The 13,551-nt window shown below is 40.7% G+C and overlaps 1 protein-coding gene across 3 annotated transcripts in view; it reads left to right on the plus strand.

Moving 5' to 3' along the window:
• Nucleotides 1-2,035: 2,035 nt before the first annotated feature.
• The window catches only part of TRPM3 (transient receptor potential cation channel subfamily M member 3), a 237,081-nt gene continuing 225,565 nt past the window's right edge, over nt 2,036-13,551 (plus strand). For all 3 annotated transcript variants that reach the window (XM_036330860.1, XM_036330862.1, XM_036330861.1), the window contains exons 1-3: nt 2,036-2,083; nt 7,146-7,225; nt 8,762-8,966. In XM_036330860.1, coding sequence (XP_036186753.1) covers nt 8,964-8,966 — 3 coding nt within the window. In that variant the 5' untranslated portion in view covers nt 2,036-2,083; nt 7,146-7,225; nt 8,762-8,963. The remainder of the gene's footprint in view (nt 2,084-7,145; nt 7,226-8,761; nt 8,967-13,551) is intronic.

Here is a 13,551-nt window from a genome sequence, read left to right on the forward strand (position 1 = left end):
TCCACTTGGGTCTTCTTCTTTTTTTAATATATTTTATTGATTTTTTACAGAGAGGAAGGGAGAGGGATAGAGAGTTAGAAACATCAATGAGAGAGAAACATTGATCAGCCGCCTCCTGCACACTCCTCACCGGGGATGTGCCCGCAACCAAGGTACATGCCCTTGACCAGACTGGAACCTGGGACCCTTGAGTCCGCAGACTGACGCTCTATCCACTGAGCCAAACCGGTTAGGACCACTTGGGTCTTTATTATAATGTTTCCTCAGTTGCAAGACACTAAGTAGTTTATCGTTCCTTGTCTCCGAGAAAACCCTGGTAAGTGAGAGACCAGAAGATGCGGGAGTTGGAAGGAGATTAGTCCTGGAAATGGCAGAGAGGCCAGAAGAAAGCTCAGGGTCCAGTTCAAGTGTGGGATAAGCCATTCAGTTCACACTGCGACCCTCAGCGAGTGTCCACAGGACATATCCTAGGCACTCTGATGGAGATTATGAAAAAGTGAAAGACTGAAGTGGCACTTGCCCTCGTGGATTTACAGCTCACCGAGTTCACCGTGAATACCGCCTCTCAGCTCTAACTTCTGTCAGTGGGAAGAGTTCAATCTTTTGGAGATGAAGTGCTCAAAAATTCACTTATTTAAAAAGTATTTGAGGCCGAAACCGGTTTGGCTCAGTGGATAGAGCGTCGGCCTGCGGACTGAAAAGTCCCAGGTTCGATTCCGGTCAAGGGCATGTACCTGGGTTGCGGGCACATCCCCAGTGGGGAGTGTGCAGGAGGCAGCTGATCGATGTTTCTCTCTCATCGATGTTTCTAACTCTCTATCTCTCTCCCTTCCTCTCTGTAAAAAATCAATAAAATATATTTAAAAAAATAAAATAAAAAAATAAAAAGTATTTGAGGCCGGGTGTTGTGGCTCAGCAGTTGAGCGTCGACCCAGGAACCAAGAGGTCACTGGTTTGATTCCTGGTCAGGGCACATGCCTAGGTTGCAGGCTTGATCCCCAGTAGGGGGCGTGCAGGAGGCAGCGAATGAATGATGTGTCTTTCTCATTGATGTTTCTATCTCTCTATCCCTCTCCCTCTCTCTCTAAAAAAATAAAAACATATGAAAAAGTATCTTTGACTTGTTGAAATTTGAGGGTTTTTTCTCCCCAAGTGTGTTTACTTTAAGAACTATTATGTGAAAAATTCACTCTTGGATGATATTCGAAAGAGCCCTTTTTGTGTGGGCCCGGACCTCTCAGTTGGGCCAGCTCAGCTAAACACATCACAGTGTCACTGCTTTCGGTCCGCATCCTAAATGCGTGCTGTTGTGGTCACAGCTCATCTTTTTTAAATAGCGAGACAGGGGCGTGTAGGGTTCTAACCACACCTCTGCAATCGTGGGAAGAGGGGCTGCAGGATCAGAGTAACCAGACACGTTTTCTTATTTATGGACATTTTAGAAGTTGTGGAAGGTCACTGGCAAACTCCAACTTTATTCTACGTGGGCTCATGATCAGGGATCAAACTATTCTTTTTGAAACGTTCAGTTCTTAGCAGTTCCTCTTTAAAGAAACGCTATCATTCCATTCTTTGGGGAGGAACGAACAATGCGGCTTGTGTGTTCAACCCACTTGGAGCCTTAACACACTGTTTCTTCAGAAGGATTTGCTTTCCAGAGTTGAACTTTTCAGAACACCTTATCACACTTTCACAAGCCTTCTCGCTGAAAATGGAAAGAGAAAAGTGGGGTGAGCCTGTCAGGACTTGTGCCAGTTAAATCCGATCTGTCCGGGGATTTGTTTTTCTCCTGGCGTCAGCCTCGATGTTCAAATCAAGCAGTGCTTGAGGCTGCGAGGGAATGTCCATGGGATTCTTCCTGAGGCTAATCCCACAGCAGCACATTCCAAGGGGCTAATCTGCCCAAGTTCATTGCTTACTTGAAAGGTCTCTCGGGGGAAGAGCCGGGCAAGTGACTTTTTTTTTCCAGTGGGCGGTCATAAGAGCATTATTAACGGGATGACCAGCCCCAGGCGCAGCAAAATGAAAGCAACAGGAGCCGCTGGTGGGACTGCCTTTGCCACCACCCAGAGTCAGTGCTCAGGTAAAGTGATTTCAGCTCACTTTCCTCTCGTTCAACTTCCCAATGTTGGATCTGGGGACCTAGAGGAAGACCCGAGGGATGCCCAGGGAGACCTTGAGGGAAAGCAAAAGGCAAAAATGAACATAGGGTTCAGTGCCTTTGGGTCGTTGGTATTTTGTTCTGTTTGGGGCAAAGTGTACATTGAAAACCTGAGAGCCTCAAAATGAGGCACATAGTGAAATTTTGCTTGCACTTTATTCCTATAAAGTTAATGGTCTCTTTTTTTTTTTTTTTTTTAATCTTATGATTACTGGTCTGGGTTGTTCTTCTGTTAAGGTTGCCCTGCTAAAGGGTGGAATGCAATAGCAAGCTCCAAGAATTTCTGATTTAATACATGCTCTGTGTCTGCACTTGTAGACCATTCCTGCCTGGAGAAATCCTTGCTTCTGTAGAGAGTGCAGAGTGGATAATGATAAGAGTCAAAAGTAGTCTGGGGGACGCACCTTCGTAGCAGAGACTTTGTAAAAAAAGAGTTGAAACCTGCTTAAAAGAAATAACTTCATTTTTTTGTCTTTTGAGGGCGATGTTTGTAGCTGCTTTGTTTCTATCATTTTGCTGCTTTATTGATGGTACATTAGACTTTTAAAATTGGTAATTAATTTATTCTTTGAGGGTAATCATTATGCTTTGTTTAAAATGTGAATGTCCTCATTTGTGTTTTGAATGAGATATCCTTTAATCATTAACCTACGGAAAACACTTTCCTTTTACACATCACACATGACTGATGATGCAGAAAGACAAGAAAGAAAATAGCCTTTCACAGACTCGGTCATGGTGACGTGACTATTCTACCTTTAGAAAAGAATTTACGTAAGTGATTTCCTAAAGTAAAAGTACATGAGACTTCCGAAGTATATTTAAAAGAGATTTCAGGACACTTTGTCCATTGCGGTTTTGCATGATATATGGTCAGCTAGACCCACGGCAGAACTCTTTCATGCTTTCTAACAATGAGGATAGCCATTCTGAGCTAACCTAGTTGGATGTGAAAGCCAAGTAGAAAGCTTGCACAGAGCCATTCAAAGACTTGGAACAAATGAAAAGGGAATTGGGCTAGAGAACAAGTTAAACCTTGATTATACTTCAAATGTGCCCTCTCAAAGAAAATAATTTTAAAAGTCTACTATCTGTCCACACTGAAGACCAGAATAAAAAGCACAGTAAAGCAAAACCCACAATAGAGCATAGTAAATTATGTGTGATAGTTTGTAAAATTTCTAATTCATGTGCTACACATGCATTCTTTCCGTTATGTATTGTACTTCTCAAAGAAGAAACGATCCAGTTCAATTATGAGTAATGGAAAGATTCTTTTTACATTATGTTTCTTTTTTTTCCTCCTCCCAATTTTCTGTGACTTTGCAAGGGAAGTAGTTAATCCTCTAATAAGAAGAAATAGAAACTAATCCTCAGTCCCTTTGCTAACAGTGAAGTGCCATGCCACCTTTTAGAAGGTAATGAAGCTGCTAAACTGCACACAAGTCAAATTACTTTATAATTAAAGACTAGCAAACAAGTTGGCAATTTACATGTAGTATCCTTACTACACAGCATCTGAGTAAAACTCCCTGGGCTTTCCAAGTTGAACTTGGGATCCATGAGAGAGAGAAATAATGAAGGTGCCCTTGAAAAATCTAATCTATGTCATGGTCTCCCAGATTCTCAAACTGGGAGTCCTACTGTGATTACATGTCTTTGTTGTAGTTATTATAAAGATTTCCCCTCTTTGTTTCCTTCTCATAATCTGATGGCTTCCTAATGTCCCACCCAAATTCTTTACCTGAAGGAGAGGAAGAACAGATAGCATAGTGAGTAATGAACAGTCTCCACAGAAAGGAGAAATGAGAAGAGGAAAAATACACGTTTGAACTGGCTCTAAGACATGCCTCTAGAAGCCCAACTCTCTTCAAATACCAAGGCACTTCCAGACATGCACAGATGGCACTACCAAGATCAAGAGTATTTAATATCAATAATATCCAGCTTGGTGTCTGGCTGGTGTTGCTCAGTATTTTGAGCATCAACCTATGAATCAGGAGATCACGGTTCAATTCCCAGTCAGGGCACATGCCAAGGCGTGCAGGAGGCAATTGATTAATGATTCTCTCTCATCATCGATGTTTCTATCTCTCCCTTTCTCCCTGAAATCAGTGTGTGTGTGTGTGTGTGTGTGTGTGTGTGTGTGTTTAAATAATATCCCACTTGGGAGGCAGTTTAGCAGAGTGAGTAAGAGTGTGAACCCTAGAATCAGACTGCTCAAGTTCAATCTCTGGCTTTAAAATTTATTTGCTGCATCTGACTAGTTTCTTCACTGATAAATGGATATAATAGTAATCACAGTGTTCTTATGAGCCTCCATGGAGATAATACATCTATGGCACAAATCCAGGCACCCAATGAGCCCTTCGTAAAGCTGAGGCGTTATTACATACTGAGTTCCTACTAAGTGCCAGGTGCTTTCCCTGAATTACCTTTGATTAATACAACTCTCCAAAACAGCTATGGTTATCCTCATGTTATAGGAAAGGCTCAGGGAAGTTAAATAGCTTTCCTACATACCTTGTTATTGGCCAGTATTCCCCGATGCAAAGCGAGATCAATCTAGGTCGATCTGCTCCAGCAAAATCACAGTACTCTCGTCGGAAACTTCATCTGAGCCTTTAGTATCAGAACCAACCTAGGACTGCTCGACTTTTTGAAGTGAAAACACAGTTCCCAAGTCATAATGATAACTCTGTGTGTCAGGCATATTGTCGTGCCCATTTTATAGATGAAGAAATCTGAGGGACAAAGAAATTATTTGACTTGGTCCACATAGCTGAGTCCCACTCACACCCTTTTTTAAAATTGCGAACCTCATGCTCTACCCATGATGTTACCATTCTTGCTTTCTCTCAGAGAGTATTGATCAGTATTCCCTGAAATTCTCAGGTTCTCCCCCAAAAGATCCTTCTGAACCCTCGTCAAAGTGGACCACAAAGAAAAAAAGAAAAGTGCTCTTTTCTGCTCCCCAAGGTGTAGGGAAAGTTGGTGTCAAATGTCCAGTGAGGAATATTTTTACCGTCTTTCTGCCAAGAGATGTTATCAACGAGAGTATTCAGTGTCTAGGAAAAAATCACAGCCCATGAATAGTTTAACTTACAGGCTTTTTAGAGAGATAAAGACTGGTTATCATCTACACTGTTGCAAAGATGTAGCCCCTAGCTTTTCCTACATATTTGAAAAGAAAAATTCTTTGAGAATAAACACTGGGGCTTTTTCATGCCCAGCTGACAAACAGAACTGCAAATGTGGCCTTGGTGGTGAGAGGGTGCAGTGGGCCCCCTGGACCCACGGATCTCTGAGGCAAGGGGGGTGCTCCTTGTCATGTGGATAGTGCATAAGCACTCAGAGGTATGGGACCCCATTGTGACCATGATTGAAACAGGATGCAGTTCCTACATACCCCTGAGGCGTCCCCCATGTTGCTACTTTTAAAGTGTGTGTTGTCATGAGTATTAGACAACCACTGCCTTCAGACCCACATGCTTGTGGACACTCTATTTCGAGAGAGGAAGGAGATGCACAAATAAGGGGTGGAGGGCAAACCAGACCTTAGCACAACTTATATGGATGTTTGGGGCCTTGGCAGAGCCAATATCCATCATGGCCAGCGACTGGGGGCTTGTCACAGTGAACAGTGGCCATTGAGACAGGCCAAGTAAACAGCCCAGCTGCGCTTTGGCCTTGAGTATTTTAAGAGTATGAATTCAGTCCTGGCGCTGGGTTAGGTAGAAGAGGGCACCAGATAGAAATAACATTTTAAGTTGCTATAGCAACTTTTATCTTAAACACTTAGAGAAGGAATCTTTTGAGAAGCTTTCTGGATTCCGTAAGAGACACTTCTATTGCAAATGTGATGAAGAAAGGGGTAAAAGGATGCAGGATGGACACTCCTCTTTGGGACAAAGATAGTACAGTTTTCCAGAACTGCCTTTATCTTTCCCAGAGCCCCATCTCAGTGGCCAGACTCCTGGGTGGAGAGTCCCAACAATGCCCATCTGAGAAGCTGTATTTCCTATGCTTAAAGGCATATGGGATACAAAAAAATGTGCTATTGCTCTTCCTCCAAAGGCATTACCTGTGAAATTTTGGACTGTGATGAAGACATTTATCTTCCTTATGTTTCCATTTCCATTTTTCCCCCTCTGTATTTAAGCATTACTAATTTAGATTTTAGAAAAAATCATGGTGATGGATTAGGGCTCTTGAGTTATGTAATTCCCTCACCATTTTTCTTTCCTTCTCCAAGGAAAATCTAAGTGTCAGCCATAAAAACTTTATACTTGTTTAGATACATGGTTGACCCTTGGACAAAGCAAGGTTTAGAGGAGCCAACTTCCCGCACAGTCAAAAATTTGAGTGTAACTTTTGACTCCCCAAAGACTTATCTACTAATTGCCTACTGTTAACCAAAAGCCTTACCAATAATGTAAGGAGTCGATTAATACATAAGTTGTTTGTTGTATGTATTAAATACTGTATTCTTACAATAAAGTAAGCAGAAGAAAATGTTATTAAGAAAATCATAAGGGAAAGAAAATACATTTACAGTATTTATTTAAAAAATTCACATGTAAGTGGGCCCACACATTTCAAATATGTGTTGTTCAAAGTTCAGCTGTATATTTTCCCACAACTGAACACTTGTTATCTGTAGGGTTAAAAACATACTGCTGTATATTTTTCATTTTCTCTAAAAAGAGCACTTTTTTTTTTTGTCCTTCAAAAATCATGAATTTGTATATGGTTCTATCGCTGTTTTTTATTATGATCATTTCCTTTAACTCACAAAATTATAATGTTGAATAAGCTAATTATCATGTTCTGGGAGTAATTGATTTTGTTGTAGTCAGTGTTTATGTGTGTAACCACAATTTCATTTCAGTTTATGAGGTACTAGTCCATCATGTTATTCTGAAATGTTGCTGCCTAAAATACTTAAAGATTATGTTCACCTTTACTCTTCTTTTTTTTTTAGGCTCAGAAATCCTGGATAGAAAGAGCATTTTATAAAAGAGAATGTGTTCACATCATACCCAGCACCAAAGACCCCCATAGGTAATTTTGCTGTCTTTATCATGTACCGAGACCATGGAGTAGCAATTATGGGAAAACTACAATAGTTAGCACTATTCATTGCATGTAGACCAATGTGGAATTAAAGTTCAATTTTTATTGTTGCTGGACATCTTTTCAGCAATCTTTTATACACATACCACATAATATGCCATCTCTGCAGTGAATTCTCTAAGAATCTATACAGAATAACAAATAGACCACCAGGGAGGGAATTAATCACTGCATGTAAGATGGAGTATATATATTTGTATAGTTACTGGTTTTCCTTTTTAAGTATTTCATCAAAATACTTCTTTGTACCAACATACATTGCTGTGATTCAAAAGAGATTTTTAAATTAATGACTTTTAGCAGATTACTAATTAGAATGCAGACCTTCAGAATCCTATCCAAGCACATTTTTAGTTTCCTACTTACTTTTTTGAAGATCAAAACAGTGGGAAGTATTTGGGATAAAGTAACATATCAATGTCTGGAAATGCCTTTTTTAAAAGGCAATGTACTAAGCAGTTTAAAATATAGACGATAGCAGTGATGGCGATCCTATGGCATGCGTGTCAGAGGTGACATGCGAACTCATTTTTTTGGTTGATTTTTCTTTGTTAAATGGCATTTAAATATATAAAAGAAATATCAAAAATATAAGTCTTTGTTTTACTGTGGTTGCAAGTATCAAAAAATTTCTATATGTGACATGGCACCAGAGTTAAGTTAGGATTTTTCAAAATGCTGACACGCTGAGCTCAAAAGGTTCACCATCACTGGACTATAGAGTCATACAGACTGTGTAACCTTGAGAAAATTATCTAACCTTATCTAACCTTCAAAACTACAGTATTATACTCATAAAGTGAATGCCACACTGTTAGCATTTAATAAATGGTAACTGTGTGTCAGTGTTATAACAATAATCATAGCCACAGTGGCAGGAAAGTCTGAAGGACTTTTTCATGGGTTAAGGAGTGAATTTTGTTTTCAGATATCTTGTGAATAATTCTTTCATTGTTCCTATAAGAACACTTAAACTGCAGATTTTTTCCCTCTGAATTGGCTTTTTGACAGTGAATGTCAAGTTGGAAAAGACAAGTTAGGTTGTGACTCACCTATGAGTGAGATCCCTCATTTAAATGTGCATATTAAAATTCTTCCCTGGGAGCTGCTCAGTGTCCTGCCTGCAAGATTTGATCGACAGGAGGAATATGAAGTAAAAACATATACAGAGCTTTTGTTCGCAGATTCCAATCTTGAACAATGTGGCAGGTGTGAAAGGGGTGGGTGGAGAAGGACAGGGGACATGGTACAGCTTACACAGCTGAAGGAAAATGAGGGGGCAGAGAAGAAAAGGGATATTTTCAGGTAAATCCTGACTTCCTCATGTGCCTGATACCATCACAATATGGGATTCCACCTGAAAATTGACTAACTGGCTTGCTACAGACTGTAGATTTTCCAGCCTTAAGTGTGTATTCCAGTAGCGGCGAATACAATGGTTCACTTTGACCTCTTACATTATAGGTGTTGCTGCGGGCGTCTAATAGGCCAGCATGTGGGCCTCACTCCCAGCATCTCCGTTCTTCAGAATGAGAAAAATGAGAGTCGCCTCTCCCGAAATGACATCCAGTCCGAGAAGTGGTCCATCAGCAAGCACACTCAACTCAGCCCCACGGATGCTTTCGGGACCATTGAGTTCCAAGGAGGTGGCCATTCCAATAAAGCCATGGTAATCAGAAAAACATCCATTCATTTTCCCCAATTCTCTCGCAAGTCCTACAAGGCAATGGCAAAGAGCTGGAGGTTTAGTCTTTAGACCTAATCCCAATTCTGTCATTTCCTGGCCGGGTAACCTGCTCTAGTTACCTTGTCCTAAGTACCTATGCTCTTTCTCTATAAAATGAGGCAAACAAACCTCCCTCTGAGGATTAGTATGAGATCAGACACATGACTGTTGTTTTTATTCATAATAAGTAGCTCTCTATCCACTATTTATTATGTTACTATCTGGGTCTCATTGTTAAGACATGTTTTTCTAACTCCTTTGGTTAAAAAAAAAAAGAAAATCTTACCTTTAGGTTTCTATTTTGTTCTATTGGTAACTAGGATTTCTCTCAATTCAAAGTAGAAATGATCGTGTCAGACTATTTTCTTCTCTCTTCTATCAGACTGAGTGCTTTTTCTCCAAGCAGCTGTGTTCAATAATGTTCTCAATGGAAGCACTCCATATGAAAAGCATTTTTCTTTGGAAAGGAAGCTTTAGGAAATAAACACATTTTACTTCTCAGAATTGTCACTTCTAAATTTCAGCTTTCATCATGGCCCTCTCCCTACTTGGCTGTCAGATTTTGCCAGGAGAAAAGTATACCATGTGTTTTTGGAAATTCTAGAAATGCTCTATTCCAACAAGCTTGCTTCTGTTGAAAGAGAGATCGCTGAGGGTGGAGCAGTTGGAGGTGGCTGTTCTCAGGCATGCCACAGAGGCTTCTGAGTTCGGAGAGAAAATTTTGCTTAGAGAAGCTTACTGCAAAATGCAAAATAAGTCACTTCACCCGTTACAGTCCGGAAATGGGCAACAAAGCCACCTCTCTTGTCTTTTTTCCTCTCCCCTCCCATTCTCACATCTGCACCCCGCCCCCTGCCAACTGCAATATTTTCTTCATCAAGAATAGCTATAAGCTATTCTCACAGTTTTTCCCTCAGAAACTTAATTCTAAGCTATATATTAGATTAAAACCAATTTTGAATAATATATTGGGGAAAAAAGAGATGCTATATGCAACTTTCAATAAGGCCTGGCAAAAGAAAGAAAGGGTTAGTCTAAGCCTGTACAGAACTAAGGGAAATGGAGATGCTAACTTCCACATCCAATTAAGGGATGCATTTACCTACCCAAGATCATTAAGGGTCCTCAACTCAGCACAGTCCCCATTCACAGCCTGGATTGAACCATATACAGTGTGGGTCTTCTTGAACCAGGAATTAATTAAAAGTCATGCACTTTCCCTATAAGAAAAGTACCACAGGAGAGGAAGTGGCTTAGTAGGCAATAAGCATAGAGTGGTACATCCAGTAACTTCATAGGGTCTTTGAATGATGCCAGCCAGTATCATGCCACAAACTCCGAGGCACATGGTAAGTAAGCTTCTGGTCATTATTTCCACAGTTAGAAAGCAGTGTCTGTCAAATGGAGCATTATTTTGCTCACAAGTAAGAGTGTCCCTCCAAAGTGATCACCTGGGAGATGCTAATGACCATGATGCCTCCAGTGACCAGGACATGTTTTGGAAACTGATTTATGTTTAACAAGTGGGAACCCACGCGATTCACCAGACACAATGCACATTTTGTCCACTTTGAATATTTGCCCTTGAAGTATTTTGATTCTCCTGTCTAGACAAAGAGGTTGAGTTGTTCCAAATATCATATGTCTTGTTTCGTCAGTCAGGATGGTTGTTTTGCACCAATTTTATTTCTCGTCCTCTTCAACAAACAAGGTTGCCGTTCGGACAAAGGGAAAATCAGCAACTACTGTCTGTGAAAGAGTGCCAGCCTTTAGATGGGAAGCTGTGGTAAATTATTGGCCAGGATTTAAGTGAAGCAGGTCAACTAACAATATGTCTTTGGTCACCTACTCCTGACAAAATATTTGAAAGTTGAAATGATTTTTAGCAAAGTGGTCAAAAATTCTAGAGGGCAGATTAACGTTGCCCTTCATTAATTTTTTTAAAATAAGGTGTAACACTAACTGTTCCCTTTAAAACAACCCAAGATGAAGTGCTTGGGTCTTCAAAATGCCCATGTAGTCTGGACACAAGGTGAGGCAGAGCCTGCTGGAGGTTGGTGGAAGATACAATTGGAAGAAAGTGAATCATTATTGAAATTATTTTCATTGTTATTAAAATTATGAAAACCATACCTGCTCAGGAGCATTATATGCCTGTGTTACCATAGGCAGTACAGCACGATGCCACGGAACTCTGGGCACCAAAGACACTGGAGGGATCAGGTGCAGGGGCTCTCAGCCTGGAGGCTCTGGTGTACCGCAGGGGCTCCTACAGATGCCCATGTAAGAGTCTCCCCCAGAGAGTCTCCTTCATTGTTGGTCTGGGTCAGAAACTGGCACCCGGTTTGTTGTTGTTGTTTTAAGTTAGCCAGGTTATTCCAGCCTGGCTTAAAAATTGCTAAATAATCCCAAATCTTTCTACCTGTTTTATGTGGAACCCAGTTAAGTTGAATTATCTCCCAAGAGTCACACAATTATTTAACGACAGAGATAGTTCTCAAATCCAGGCTCCTCTGTTTCTTCTCCGCCCGGTGTGCCCGGGACACACTATAGTTGTGTTTTGGAAGGAAGCTAATTGCCATTATTTTTCTAGATTTTTATAAGGATTCTGAAAACTTTGCGCTAGAGATAGAGGATCACTATTATTGGATGAGCTTCATTAGACGCAGAAGCTGTGAACGGGAAGAGCTCTTGGTGAAATTGCATCCTAGGCTGTTAATAGAACCATGTTCTGAGCGCTTCCTAGTCCTTTGTAGTATTCCATCCTCAATTCCCAGGCTTGACAAGCTCTAGTAAAACAAATGAACCCAGCTTCCCTCACACATTGCAGAGAAATGGTGACACAGGAAGGAGACAGTCAAAGCTGGCAGTGAATGAAGGATTCTCACTCCCTTCTCAACACCAAGCCACATATTACCAAATGTCATGTCCCCAGACAAGGCACTCCTGAGCTTCTGGGGGACCTGACAGTTTATTCAGATGCATCATAAAAGTCAGAGGCACCAAAGTCAAGGAGATGCAGATACTAAAGCTCCGGTTTCAGCGTTGTCTGACAAGGGTGGGTTCCAGGTAACTTTTTAAAACTGCCTTCGAGAGCAATAGCAAGAGAGAGCTCCATCGGACGTTGAGTCCTTCCTCAAAGACTCTTCTTTATCTGAGGCTAAGCCTGTAGGTTACTTAGAAAAGGAAGCAGTGCTGCACTTGATGAGACAGAATCTTATTTGCTTACTAATCATCTCTTTTAATTAATGCTGAGCTGCCTTGTGGACAAGGTAAGTATAACCTAATTAAGAGCTTGTATTTAAACCTCTCAAGTCACCCAGATAATTCTCAGGTTTTCCCTTGCTATTTACTCTGCTTATTGGATCAGGTTGAGCTTCTTATTACAGTTTTCATATAATTGAGATAACTGTTCTTATGCCTCATTTTCATACTTAAAGCTCTAACTATGAAAGCCTGCCAAGATGAAAGCCTCATTGTCTGGGCATTGTGGATAGAGGATGGCAGGGAGGAGGGAAGGCCAAGGGAGAGACCCTAGGTTGGGGGTGGGGAGAGGCATCTACAACCTTGCACTCTTAAAATGTTTTGGGATTGAATTTGACTTTTTAAAAATTTGCTACACTTTGCATTATGCAAATTTGGTCTGGGAATCATCATTGACTCACACACAGCAAATACGAAAATAAAGGAATCCCACTTTGCAAAACAAAATAGCGAATCACTAGACTATGGCTAACTAAGCAGCTTTCCATAAGCACGGTAAGGTATTTGGGGGGGGGGGGGGGTGTGTAATTGCTCCATTGATTTCCAATTTTCATCTTGTAGTTTCCAGACCATTGAACTGACAGTGCCTTCTGAATCTGAGAATAAAACTAGGATTTGTCACTGCAACTTCTGATCCCAGTCATAGACCTATAGAGAAGGAAGAACCAACTTTCCTCAAGGACCCCATCTGCCCTCTAGAAAAGTCTCATCTCCTGAGAAGTCAATTAGCCCAGGTTTGGGAGCCATGGGTTCTAGACCCTGAATGCACTCTGTGACTTGCAGTGATATTTCTATTTGCAGACTTCATCATGATTTTACACATCTCAAAAAGTTACTACTGATTTTAAAGATCAATGAAAAAATAAAAGCAAAGGGTTGTAGGTTCTGTCAGAGAAAAGAACTCAAGTTCCTGTTGTTTCATTTGTCGGTATTTTTTAAGGACATTATAGAAAACAGTTTTATTTTATTATTATTGCTGAAAGTATTACAGATGCCTCCTCTTTCCCCCCATTGGCTCCTTCTAGCCCACCCCTGCCCCCTGTCCAGGCCTTCACCACCCTACTATTTGTGTCAATGGGTTTGATCTCTTACCACCCACCCTCACCTTCCTCTTAGAAAACCATTTTAAATTATTTTACGTGTCTCCAGGAATTTCAGGGCAGGAATTATGTCCAAATTTATTTTAAAAAATTTTTAAAAAAGAAAATTCTCATCTCCTTGCTTCTAGAAGAGTTTACATTAAGTAATTCTGGCAGAAAAAGCA

The sequence above is a fragment of the Myotis myotis genome, unplaced genomic scaffold, assembly GCF_014108235.1.
Source record: "Myotis myotis isolate mMyoMyo1 unplaced genomic scaffold, mMyoMyo1.p scaffold_m19_p_12, whole genome shotgun sequence".
NCBI classification, from domain to species: Eukaryota; Metazoa; Chordata; class Mammalia; order Chiroptera; family Vespertilionidae; genus Myotis; species Myotis myotis.